The 13,582-nt window shown below is 37.9% G+C and overlaps 2 protein-coding genes across 5 annotated transcripts in view; both read left to right on the top strand.

Moving 5' to 3' along the window:
- Nucleotides 1-5,718, top strand: part of LOC106523662 (pleckstrin homology domain-containing family A member 5) — a gene marked incomplete at its 5' end in the record, with an annotated part of 18,936 nt that extends 13,218 nt beyond the window's left edge. For 2 of the 4 annotated variants that reach the window (XM_014017174.1, XM_014017171.1), the window contains 3 exon segments: nt 3,325-3,497; nt 3,723-3,822; nt 4,551-5,718. In XM_014017174.1, coding sequence (XP_013872628.1) covers nt 3,325-3,497; nt 3,723-3,814 — 265 coding nt within the window. 4 annotated transcript variants of the gene reach the window in all.
- Nucleotides 5,719-6,475: 757 nt separating this feature from the next.
- The window catches only part of aebp2 (AE binding protein 2), a 23,478-nt gene continuing 16,371 nt past the window's right edge, over nt 6,476-13,582 (top strand). The window contains exons 1-5 of the mRNA XM_014017170.1: nt 6,476-7,102; nt 7,774-7,987; nt 10,148-10,255; nt 11,985-12,171; nt 13,417-13,541. Of these exons, the coding sequence (XP_013872624.1) occupies nt 6,567-7,102; nt 7,774-7,987; nt 10,148-10,255; nt 11,985-12,171; nt 13,417-13,541 (1,170 nt within the window). The 5' untranslated portion in view covers nt 6,476-6,566. The remainder of the gene's footprint in view (nt 7,103-7,773; nt 7,988-10,147; nt 10,256-11,984; nt 12,172-13,416; nt 13,542-13,582) is intronic.

Below are 13,582 nucleotides of genomic sequence, written 5' to 3'. Positions count from 1 at the left end.
TGTGTGTGTGTGTGTGTGTATTTCCTTTTTTTAACTTTTTTTATTGTTCTTATACTGTTTTCTTAGACCTTATAATGTTTTTTCTATCATTACTGTTCTGTCATCTATACTGTGACTAGGAAAGATGCCCACACACGAATTCCAGTGTGTATAAACTGCTAGTATATGCACAAATGACAAATAAAGATCTATCTATCTATCAATGATCACGTTGTTTTGAGCACAGTCAGTAAAATTGTACCTGTGGACTCTTTACTTTGAACAGACAATAATGTGGGGTTTTGTTTTGTCCCCACCTTCAGTTATTCCCACCATAAAGCAGCACAAGGCGGACAGATGGTAGAAAAAAATAACTGGAGCGATTTTGAATTATTTTACACTTTAAAAGTACATTTTGTTTTTATTATGTTATTTTTTCAGGGTATTGTAATTTATTTTATTTATTAAATTGTAGAATGTTCTTCAGTCTAAAATGTATGTGATTCATTGGTTAAAAATAAATGGGTCAGTTTTTCTCATACCTACTCTTTTTCACTGTTTGACTTGATCAAGACTTTTCTAAGATTTTACACTACAAAATAGGTAAAAGTGTGTGACTTACACTGTTTTGGTATCGGTCAATATCGGTATCGGTCAATATCGGTATCGGACAGTTCTCAAAGTTGCATTATCGGTATCGTATCGGAAGTGAAAAAGTTGTATCGGGACATCCCTACGATAGTTTATGAATTATTAAAATTCACATTAATAAACTCGAGGCACCACTCTTTATTTTGTTAAGAATTATAACGCAGGAAAGAGAAGAAAAACTGTAGCTTTCTTACCATAATCGATCTCAAAATGAATCAGTACCCAAAATTAATCATGAGTTCTTGTCTTAGACGAATTAATAAAACATTATCAAGACACAAAAAGACATTAATTTGTGTTGACATGTTCTCCACGTCATTTATTTACAGATTAAAATTGTATTTACACACTATGGCAGATATGGAATGATGGCGAATGAAAAGGGTAAATACAGCAATGGTTTGAGCAATAGCAACCAACAAATAAAACAGACAAAAACAAACAAACCAATAAGCACTGAAAGGGGGTTTTGAGGCAGGAATGATAGTTAGGAGAGTTCCTACGGATGGGAATTTAAACTAATGTCTTAAGTTAAATTCAAGTAGGTTGAGAGAACACTGTAAAGTTTAGATTTTTACCAGTTTTCATACGAAGGTAAGAATCAGCGTTAACCTGAGTATCTGAGCCCCTGTTATTTTGTCACCAGCAAATTGTTTAGTTTTCCTACCCTTATTTCTGCTGTGTGGGTACCAGGAGGAGATCAGCGGCGGAGGGTTGACTCTGGGTGTTGGTTCCCAGAGGAAAATCCTTCAGGCAACCGGGAGGTGCCCATGGCTCGATTAGTCTGTTTAGTCAGAGAACAGGGTTACCATCTGGTGAACGTGGGAGACCTCGTCTCCATTGGGTGCTTCAGAGTGGTGGAGGTACCGAGTTGATCCAGACTTCATAGAGAGAAGCGGGTTAAATGACGCATGGAGTTAAAATTAGCTTACTTTACTTTCAATAAAAGTTCAAACCCTGTTTGGGTCGGCTCGATTACTTAGTTACTTGTTCTAATGAAGTTACATTAACTCGATGACGATGAGAGTCCAGCCTGGCTGGAGAAGCAGGGGACTGGGTCCTGAGCAGCCATGGTGGGGGGCTGGCAGGACCGAGGTAGCCTTGCTGGCAATAAGCTTGTCTGCGGTCAGAGAGACGAGCTGAAGCTTCTGAAAACTCTGCTCTTTGAAACCAACATGCAGACTGTTAGATTGGGAGCACGCTCTAACTTTTCAAGGCTCTGATTAGTCGGAGTTAGTCGTTGCGTTTGTTCAATTAAAATGTTACACGTCATACCAGGGGTGTCAACTAAAAGGGTTTTAGCAAATCAGCTTGTTGGAGGGAAAATTTCTACTATCGAGACAAAGAAAAGGGTGTGTTTAGTCTAATTATTTTGCATCTAATTAAAGATGGGAGAGGCTTAGAATAACGTCTGGTTTGCCTCAGAGTGATAACACAAGAGGATTTAATCTCTTTACAAATAGCTTTAGTGTAAATAAGTTCTTTAAGGCAAGGTAACCTTGTTTAGATGTTTAACTTCATGGTAACTAGAAAATAATCATAATTATCCTAAAAGAAAATTATCACCCATTTAATTATTAAAAATCAAGTCCTCAAGGTTCTACAGTGATTAAATATATGGATAAAACAAAGCATCGTTTAGGTAATAGAAAACACACTGGTTACTTCATGAATTTAAAAGAAACATTGTCAGGCGACATTTCACCTGTAAACAGTTAAAACACAATACACAATCCTAATACTTAAACTTAGTGTGTGAGTAATTCATTAAACAAACCCTCTCGTTCCTGTCAAGAGAACAGATTATATCACATTTCTTTGCAGATTAATACAAAAATAGACGATTTGATAACCAAGTTTCTTTTCTTTTCACATTGAATGAACAATGGTAAGTTCTTTGATCTCAGTCTAGCTGAAGAGAGTCTGGTGGAAGGAGGCGAGGAATTTACGACCCTTTGAGGAAGAAAAACAAAAGTCTCTTGAGGTTAAACAGAACTTGTTGAGGTTTTGAAAACAGAATGTGAATTGATAAGAATGTGACAAATCTGACACGTTTATGGCCCGAACAGAGTCGAGAAGTCTGTTTTTCAGAGTTGAAACAAAGTTTTGTCTTTAGTAAGATAGTTCCGGTGGGAGCAGTTTGTTCCATGCTCTGGAGATAGATAAGGACCAGAGATGCTCTGGGGGGTTGTTTGGAGAAAGAAGGACTGTTAGAAGGTTAGTTCAGGTCATAAAGCAGCCAGTGTCTTGGGTTGTCTGAGGGCAAATGTTCAACACGGAGTGAGGGTTTTCTCCTCTCTGAGTCGGTGCCATGGGAATGATTAAAAATATGATCAGAGATCATAATTTCACATGCAGGGAGGCCCTACAGTGATAAACTGAAGAGCTCAGCTGAGCTGTGATGTCATCACTGTGCACCTCAGTGCACTTGGTATTGAGAAACAACTCGACTGACTCAAAAGCATCAGCGCTTTATTGAAGATGACTTGTTATTCTGCACAAGCATGGCCTTAACTCAGAGTTAATCTGGCGTATTTCTGGAAACAAAAACATTTAGGAAGGTGAAACTTGTAATCTGAGTAAGTTAATGCCTTTAATCAGTAATGTTAGTTGGGAATTAGATTTATAAAATGCATATGATTAAAGTTTTGCAGTGACTAACACAGATTCTTTACTTGTGTATGTTTCTCCTAGTATGCCAAATGTGCTACCTAGTTTGGCTTTAAGCCCAGAAGATGAGAATGAAGAGGAGGTTACTGTACAGGAGAAAGAGAAGATGATTAATATCTCCTACGAGTTGGCAGCAGAGGCCTCCAAACGCAGCAAGCTGGTAGCAGGTACATCTCCAGAGGCCAAACGCAGAGAAGGTGGAGGATTATATCAAAGAAATGCATGGGCTTAGAGACAAACTCTAGCTGCTACCATTGTGTATGCGCTTAACAGATTATTTTTCCTAACACACTCAGTAAGTTTTGTCATCGATGTCCAGTTTTATTTCTGCCGTTCAGTGACCAGTACCTGATCTCATTAGCCTTTTTTTCTCATGTGTTTGTTGTTGCCTGTGTGTTCAACATGTTGCTATTTTGTTGCAGTGCGAAGCCTGTCGTCCTCTTCCCCACCCCTTCCACAGTCTCCCACCACACCCCCTCAACTCACTGACGGCTCTCACTTCATGTGTGTGTAGTAGCAACAGTAAGGCCCTTCATCATCCTGTTTCCTTCATTTTCATAAGGCTGTGGTGCTTATTTATTTATTTATTTATTTATTTATTTATTTATTTATTTATTTATTTATTTATTTGTCTTGTGGAGTTAAACATGATGAAGGGGATGTGTTGTGTTAAACCTGTGCATGGTTCATTCTTTGGTTTATCAGTTTGGAAATAAAATTGCAAAAATAAATTTTTTTGTTTGTTTTTCAATTTTAAAACCTAAATGTAAAAATCTAACAAATTATGAATCCCCACTGTTTGGATTTTGCTTCAGCTTTCTAAATCCAAAATAAAATATACCACCATGGTGAGAAGTGACAATGTAATAAAGCAGGAATTCAGGCCATGATTTGTTGTTCTGCCAGAGAATATAACAAAACAAAATATAATTAAATTGAAAAACAAAAACTGATTTATTATTTTTTTTTATTTTAGCAATTGCTTTATTGCTTTTTTTCCATTTTAAAACAAACAATTCTTTGTCTCTTCTCATCTTATTTTGAAACCATATAAAACAAAGAACAAACCATACAAGGATTGTGTTGCTGTAAGACTTGTTTTCACTGTCTCTATTAACATGACCCCTGACTTAAATTTTTCTTTTTTTATTTTTTTGATGGGGGATGTGTTGATTAAGTGGTTTATTTCTATTTGTCTTTAAGATTTTGTCTATTTTTAGTCAATTTAAACTCCGTGTTTTGTCGTCCAGCACAGGCTCTGGCCTCAGTGAAGACCTACACATGAAGGGATCTGCAGGGAGGGCATGAAGCTCCTCCTGAGGACGTCTGTCCAGGAGTTCAGCACAAGGCTTTAGTCTACAGAAAGTGAAACTGCCTACATCTTCACAGGGCTTAACCTTTGACTTCTGTACGCTCACTGTGACGTCTAAAGCTCTGATGTCGCTACTAGTTTTTTTAAATTATTTTAATTTTTGAGTGGCATTTCTTATGTTTTTTTTTACTTCCCCACCATGGGGCTGCAGCGCTTTCAGCTTCTTATTGTCATTGGTGCCGTTTCAGTTTTTACAAGGTTTTAAATTTTGTTTTCATTATTTATACGATTCTTTTAACTTGTTGTTGGAATGTGTGCTGGTGTATATTTGAGAGACTAACAGACTGAGCTCTTTTTGCAAATCTAAAGGCCTGTGACATAATATTTTAGGCTGTGTCACATTTTCCACCTTTTGTTTAAACACCTGTTCAAAAATAATAATTCAAGATATGTTTGCATTATTATTATTATTTTTTGTTCACCCAAATCTTTTAATATTTAATTCAGTTTGTTTCACAGATATTATTAATTAATGAACCGGTCATATTTATCCATCTATTGTAAAAAAAGAAAAAAAAGTCTATATTGAAGAGTAATAAGAGATATGATCCCTTCATTATAAAAAAAGAAGGGGTCACTTTATCATTGTAGACTAATAATATTTGTAATTTCTTATATTTCTGGTTATACTTATTTAAAGATTAGATCCTGTCATTGACACATTGCTGCCAATACATATATGAATGTTCTGACTCGAGTCACTCTTCACTGTCCTTTTCTTATTGACTGAAAGATATATTTGAACAGAGAGAAGGGCACTTTGTTTTTCAAAGCTTGATACTATAGTTGGTTTAGAGCCCTGGAGTTAAATAAATAGGATTTGCATGTGTAAAAAGCAATAAAATGAAGCTTTTGTAAATTCAAGATATTTTTGTGTGTGTGTACAAAGTGTAATTATCAGAGGTTAACTGTGTATATAATGTACATGGTACATCTATATGAGAGGATATGTCCAGCATATAGTGACAGACCAGAGTTGATTTGCAAATGTTCATATCCCATCTGTTTTATATCATGTTAAAATAAACGTAGCTGTTTTTAACATCTGCTTGTGTTTTGTTGTTCTCCGTTCTTGTTTCCAGCCACTTTGGAAAATGCATTTACATTTAGCTTTGGTGTGAAACATGAGAAATGGAGCTTGGTCAATGATTTTGCAGACAGCAACTCTTCGTGCAAATTAGACAGCAAACACATCTTGAAGCAGGTCTGAAAGTTTTTTTGATCTTTAAAGAAAGGCTTACATTTACCAAAAAACGAAACACAATACTAAATATGATACATTACTAAATATACATTATATTATATACTAAATTACTAAATCATACATTACTAAATATGAAAAATTATTTTAAATTTGGTTCCTGTGAGATCTGTTTGATACTCAATCATAAATAGAACTCTTGCGCCCTCTGGTGGGGTTTGTAAGTAATAGCACATTGTTTTCATCGTGCCATTATAAAACGTGTTAAGCTCACATTTGGTGGTAAAAGAAAATATTAGAAATGATTGTATAATTTACTGTTTAATACATTGCAATTCGGCTACCATGTATTTGCTTCAGTTAAACTTTTATACACACTTGTAGCAAATGAAAGGCATATTGTGTGGGGGGGGGAATAAACTGAGGATATATAAAATGTATTTAAATTTTGAAGTGTAATATTTTGTAGTTTAATACTCCACATTTGCGCCCACCTTTACAGTAATAAGTTCAGATTTTCGGAAACACATGGAAACTTTAAAAACGTCAGCGCTTCCCCTCCTCGTGGTACCCCTTACCCAATTAGAGAGCAGACATTGTGATCAAGCCCCGCCTTCTTGCCGAATGGAAACGTTGGCCCGTAGCATCAAATTTTAATACCGAAAGTGTCCCTTTCTGTTGTCTGCCATTGAAATGGCCGCGGTATCTGCCGAGGAAACAGCCGCCCTGGGCTCTGGGACCGAAGGGCCGCCTGAAGAGGCCAACGAGGGCGATGCCGAGAAGAAAGAAAACGGCCTCCCTGAACCGGAAACAAAAGAAGCAGGCAGCAGCGTTGAGCCGAAAATGGAAGAGGTGGACGACGCTGAGGCCGGCGAAAAGAAGCCCGCTGCAGCAGCAGACAAGGCCGCGAGGGACGTGGTAAGAGACGACGGGGCTTCAGCGGTCACCCAGGAGGCACCAACCGCGTGCGAAGAACCGAAGGAAAGACCGGAGTCGCGGCCGTGCCTGGAAGATGGCAACAACGAGCACGCCGGTGACGACACGATTAAAGACGCCAAGGAGGAACCCGACGACGACAGCCGGTGTTCGGGGATCGACAGCGAGAAGAGCACGACCGTCTGTGAGGACGGTGATAAAGCCAGCGGCGGAGGCGGCGACAAGAGGCGGACAAGCGTGGAGATTTCATCCTCGGACGGTGAACCGTTGAGCCGCATGGACTCCGAGGACAGGTCGGTTGGAGAGCAGGTTGTGATGAGCAGGCTGGTGACAATAAACCCCTTCTTTTAGGAACTAGAATAGGATACTTTAAGTTTAAAATCACCACATGCTACACTTGCTGTTTTTAGGCATATTTCCTGTGAACTCTGGATTTCCACGTTTTATTTTTGTTTGTATGATTTTTTTTTTTAGTGAAACAAATCTGTATTGCTGATATTTTGTCAAAGGCCAGATTTCTAGACAAGATTGTGGTGTGTGTTTGTGTCCCTCAGACCTGTGTGTTAGTAGTTTACTTCTCTTTGTTCCAGCCCAAGTTCTGATCAACCACAGAAACATTTTACTTCATGCAGTTACATGGTACTTGTTTACTATAACACTTTGCACAAAAATCAGAGTGAAGCTTTCCTGAAATATGGAGCTAATTCCGTAGTGGACATAGTAACATAATTTGTGGGGTTGGGGGTTTGAAAAGTTGCTCTACAACCTCTAAAAGGTTGCAGTAAAAACGTGGCATAAAATTGATCTGGCATGAGAGGTTGAGGCAAGCAGAGAAAATCAATTCCAGCCTCGAACGGCTTTCACGCTTCGTAACTGTGTAATATGGCAAATTTAATATCTGCACCTGTTCTGCGTGTCTGTGCGAAGGCCTGATCTATTAATTCCTGTCTTTCCCTTCTTTCAGCACCAGCAGCAGCACCCTGATGGATATGGAAAGCATAGTGTCCAGCGGGCGGTCCACCCCTGCCATGCTGAATGGACAGAGCAGTGCCAGGTCCTCTGCAGCCAAGACCCTGGCTTACCCCTGCTGCTGGGACCTTTGTCCGCAGTGCTTTAACTCCAGCCCTGATCTGGCGGAGCACATCAGGGGAATCCATGTGGACGGGCAGAGAGGAGGGGTTAGTGGACCTAAAAAGTTTTTTTAGACAAGCTTAGGGTTGATCCTATTCACTCTTTCATTCTAAGTTGGTGCCTTTTCTTCAGAGCTTAGCAGCGGTTGGACTCATACATGGAGCAAAAGAAGAAGAAAAAAAAGCAAGTTAGAGTATAAAATCTTCACCTTATCAAAAAAAAAAAATAGTCAAGAGAACGGTTTTCAAAATGAGCCATATGCATAAGTAAATGTTAGAAAATTGTTTTCTCTTAAAATACCATAAATACTAGGGCTGCACGATGTTGGGGAAAACCTGAAATGCGCAATAGCTGCTTAATGACAATATGACTTGTGATAAATGAACTACTTCAGTATGCAGAGTTGATGTCTTTCTGCTCTGGGTTCAAAGCAAAACAACAATTAATACACAGTTTACATTCCAGCATGACAGTTTTATTTTAAGAGTTCAACGAGCAGCTGAATTATGCAATACAGTTTCTTAATGACTTTAAAACATTGCACCCATAAAACATGATGCTCTAGATTAGTGTTTCCCAAAGTTGGGGTCGGGACCCAAAGTGGGATCCCGAAACATCAAGGTGGGGTCCTGAAAAGATTTTCGAAATTAATTACATTTTTGCCTTAGTTGTTACAAAGGAGTGAGGTTAGTGTATTTAAAATGGATAAATGTGTATAAAAATATTGTTACTATGCCCATGATTAGTTGATCTGATACAAATGTTTATCATCCAAAAATAGCTGGTGGCTCAGTTCTCTGCTGCTGTTATTTTGTGGTCAAAAGCTGAAAAGTTTTGGAACCACTGCACTTTGGTTCCCAAAGTTGGGCTTGAGACCCAATTATGGGTCATGAAGCACCTTGGATAATCTCCAGAAATCAATTTAAAGGGTAATAAAATAATTGCTGATGTAATATTTTTCCTATAATTATTACAAAAACACAAAATAAGTATTTATATTCGTGTACAAGCTGTTTAGATTGTCAAAAAGCCTGTGTTTTTAGGGTTATTAACAAAGTTTGTGTACTCAGACCAGTAATATTTGGGGTCACCAGTTTTTGCCCTGGATAGTTTGTGGGTCAGAAGATAAAAAGTTTGGGAACCACTGCTCTAGATCATTTTCATCAAGGGCCACTTGAGCGTTTCGGTGACCCTCAAACGTCCGGTTGTAATTCACTTTGACTAAACACAGTACGTCACGTTCACGATAACTGAGCTCTACGTGGTATTTGTTGCATAGAAACAGAGTTTTAATATGTCCTCTTATAAACACTGAAAAGTTCTAAGCGTTTGACTAACTAAATGTGAAATAAATAATACAGAAATACTATTACAAGTAAAAATAAGAGTTTATTCACAGAAGAGTTGTGGTAACTAGCTGCCAGCTTGAATTCTGAACTTTCCCGCTTTCCGACAGGGAATTCCCATGCATAATTGACGTGCATTATGGGAGGTGTAGTTTATGGTCAATGCTGGCTTTAAAGCAGCTTATTCTCAGACATTAATACTGTGCTATCCAACTAAATTGCTCAGAGGGCTACAGTTACTTAAAGCCAACCGCTCAGGGGCAGGACAAGTAATATTATCTTTCACCTTTTTAAATTAGTTAATTTTGTTGCATTGAATCGTAAATTTAAAATTTGCATTGGTTTAAAAACAATTTTTATATTAAGTAAAACAAAGTTTGTTTGTTTTTTGGCTTGGTGGTTTGGACGAAATTCACCTGCAGGCTATGTTTGGCCCGTGAGCCTTGAGTTTGACTCATGCTCTAAATTACTGCTTACTGTCAGTTTTTTTTTTTTCAATAAATAACATCTGAAAATAGGTTAAGGTATTTTAAATAAGTTAGACAAACCTAAATCCAACAGAAAAGGATTTTATCAGATGAAACTCAATTTTGAATTTAAATGTAGACCCTTGAGCCAACCATTTTTTATTGCAGTGTATGCAGTTTTTTTGCGATTTGTCTATTGCACAGGCCGTTATTGCAATGACGATAAATTTGCAATAGATTGTGCAGCCCTAGTAAATACTTAAAATGATTCCAGTATTTTAAGTAGAGCATTTAGTTGAAAATTTCCAGTTGCAGAGATTTGGAGTTTGCTTTTAATATTTTGCCTATTTGTCTATATGTTTTTTTTTGTGTGTGTGTGTCTTTTGTATTTCAGGTATTTGTGTGTCTGTGGAAGGGCTGTAAAGTGTACAACACACCCTCCACCAGTCAGAGCTGGCTCCAAAGACACATGTTGACCCACAGTGGAGATAAACCCTTTAAGGTAAAACTAAGTCTTCAGTCTTGATCTGCTCTAAAGAAAATCTCCTAAAATTTAGTTTTTGTAAAATCAATACCTTAAGACAGTTAAAGCCTATATTTTTATTACACTGAACAAAGTAAAATGTTTTTGAAACTATCTGATTTGACGCTCTTCCATTATGTGAAAAGAATAACATTTTGATCAGATCTGATGAATTTATCTTCTATGCTTATTTAGGCCAGTGTTTTCGTTTGACTCTGTCTTTTGCTGGCTACTCCTGCGTAGTGCTGTGTTTTTTTGGAACAGGAGTGACGGCTGAAAGTGAAACTACAGTGTTATTCCCATAACTTTAGTACCATCACAGTCCGACACTAATGTTAGTATCACATGTTGCTGTGGATGCTCTGTCATCCAGGACATGGCACGTTAAAAGAAAAGAGATGAAACAGCTGAACTGTTCTGTGTTTGAAGACGTGCAGAGTTCCAATATATTTTAAACTGCACAAAATTGGCTTCAATATTCTAAATACTTGGATCGATCTGCTTATTTCTGCCTCGGTGCCATAAAAGTCGAATGAAATGTGACATGAGCGTTCAGACTGAGGTCATTTTAAAAAACAAAGACCTGAGTTGGATTAGAAAAAAATGGATTTCTCTCATTCAGATTGTCATGAGAATCTGATATGAGTCACATAGAGGCGAACACATCAAATTTGGGTCACATATGTCTGAAGTGTGAACATAGTCAGTTCTCTTTCAAAGCGTCCTGATGCATCTCAGTAATCCAGGTGAAAAATCAAAAAGAAAAAAATTGTATATGTCCTCTGGACGGGTTCTTCTCTAATGAAACGTTTCGTCTCTCCTCCAACAGACTTCTTCAGTCTGAGAGTTTCAGGCAAAATTCAGGCTTTTAAGCCCTGCCTCCATGTGACTGATACGCACATCACATGGCTATCGTTGACACCTAATTAACACCTATTGTTAACAGGGGGTGGAGTGATATTGGCAATAGCAGCACTGTAGGGATTCATTCATTAGAGAAGAACCCGTCCAGAAGACCTATACAGGTTTTTTGTTTTTGTCTCTTTCATAGCATTCGTTTCGTGTCTCACTATGGGGAACGCTTCCTGCGTGACCTCATCAGAAGCTTAAATTTCATTACGCCAGCCCTGATTGGTTGACACAAGTGACGTCTATGTCAGGAGGGGCCCAGACCCTTCCTCTATAAAAGGGGCTGACATAGCGTCAGTCATTATTCAAAAACCTCTTCTCGCTTCTCACAGAAGCCTACTGACAACTGTACCACTGGGTGTGAAGCTAAACTGTCCATCAACTGGGTGCAAACTCGGTCACAGGGCGCTTGTTCCCAGCCTACGGTTGTCTGCTGGTCCGGGGAAGTAGCAAGACGTTCTCGACTAGCTAAATAGCAATATTTCACCGCTAGCACAGGTGCGAAGTAGCAGTACTCCCACTTTCCAACAAGAAGCAATATTTAAGTTAAAGTAGCAATACTTTTACTGGTGGCAACACCTTATAAAGCAGCGAGGAAATAGCAACATTTCCTCCCAGCTTTTACCAACTAGCTGCACAAGCTTCCTGAGAGAGAGCTGGAAAACTGCTAACATGGCTACCGCGGCTAACACCGATACATTGGAGGAAGGACCTAAACAACTTGGGGTGGGGGGGTTGCAAATTCAAGCACTTATTTGACTTCCAGGCTGCGGCATAAATTTTACGTTTCCTGTTTCAGTGCGTAGTCGGTGGCTGCAATGCCAGCTTTGCTTCACAAGGAGGACTGGCTCGACATGTTCCCAGTCACTTCAGCCAGCAGAACTCCTCCAAAATGTCCAGCCAGGCCAAACTTAAGGAGGAATCACCTTCCAAAGCTGGACTCAACAAGAGGAAAAAACTCAAAAACAAGCGCAGATGGACCCTACGTACGTACCAACCAACACACAAACCAACCTGATCACTGTTGGCTTTCTCTTCTGTATTTTCCCCCTCAAAAGGAGGATTACAAAATTAGCACAATTATGGTATTTCTGTATTTCACTTTTTGAAAATACTTAGATAAATGCAAGAAAGGAAGTTTTTGGCTGAGTATATGTGAATTATGAATATATTGCTGAGATGTGACAATACAACATTACTTAAGGAATATGGAGCACCATTATATCGATTTTTGTTGTATTTTCATTCGTTTTCTAGTTTGTTGTTGACTGCCTCTCACCTGTGTGTTGGCTCCGTGCTGTAGAAATTCATAAATTATCCACATCACAGGAGGATCATTCAGATGACAATGTTATTTACAGAAAACTATGACATTGTTTGCTATTATTTAGATTTATTTTGGTAAATTTACTTTACAAGAAAAAGAAAACAAATTGAAACTATTTTACAAACACAAATCAATTGACCAAAAAGGGAGTAGGCTGAAGTCAAGGCTTATAATTGCCTATCCTATTCAAATACTCCCAGTCTACAAAAAAAATCAATATCTACTGCCCACCATACATGCATACATATACATGTGTATACATACATATATTACATGCAGACATGGTTACAGAATACAAATACTGTACTTTGAATGAAAAGTGTATTAGTTGGTTCATGATATCCCACTTTATTAATAAGCTACTAGCTTTTTTGTAATTTAGTATGTCAGTAGTTTTATTTTTTTATTTTTTGCATTGCCACATATTTCTGAGAAATATAATAAATAGGGCATAATCAAGGAGGGTTTTATAACATACAAGCCTTTTACATTTATTAGATTTTTTTATTTTAAACAGTAATCCAATAGTTTTTAATATTTTAGTTCTAATCTCTTCAATGTTAGGTTTCTAACTAAGTTTGCTGTCCAGAATTATATCAAAAAATTTAGTTTCATAAACTCTTTCGATTTCAACTCCATTTATGCATACCTTTGCATTATTATTGTAGGTCCGATTATCAGAAAATATCATAAATTTGGTTTTATTTTTGTTTAAGGATAGCCTATTATAATCAAACCACTTCTTTAACCCAGCTAGTTCTTTTTTCTATTTGTATTAGTTCGTCCATATCCTTTCCAGAAAAAGTTTGTCATCATTATCTTTACTATATTTCATATTGATGTGTGTGTTTTTGTTTGTTTTTCTACTTGTCTTTCATTAAAATCTGTTTTCTTGTCCATGCAGCAAGACCCCAGGACTTCTTTGATGTCCAAACTATGGACGCTATTCGCCAAAGAGCCGTCTGTCTCAACCTCGCCACCCACATAGAGAGTGGGGGGAATGGCCACAGCGTTGTCTTTCACAGTACGGTATGTGATGTACTCCCCGTGTGTGTGTGTGTGTGTGTGTG

Source organism: Austrofundulus limnaeus, unplaced genomic scaffold (genome assembly GCF_001266775.1).
Source record: "Austrofundulus limnaeus strain Quisiro unplaced genomic scaffold, Austrofundulus_limnaeus-1.0 Scaffold162, whole genome shotgun sequence".
Lineage (NCBI taxonomy): Eukaryota > Metazoa > Chordata > Actinopteri > Cyprinodontiformes > Rivulidae > Austrofundulus > Austrofundulus limnaeus.
The sequence above is the reverse complement of the archived record's forward strand: the minus strand, read 5'-3'. Positions and strand labels throughout refer to the sequence as shown.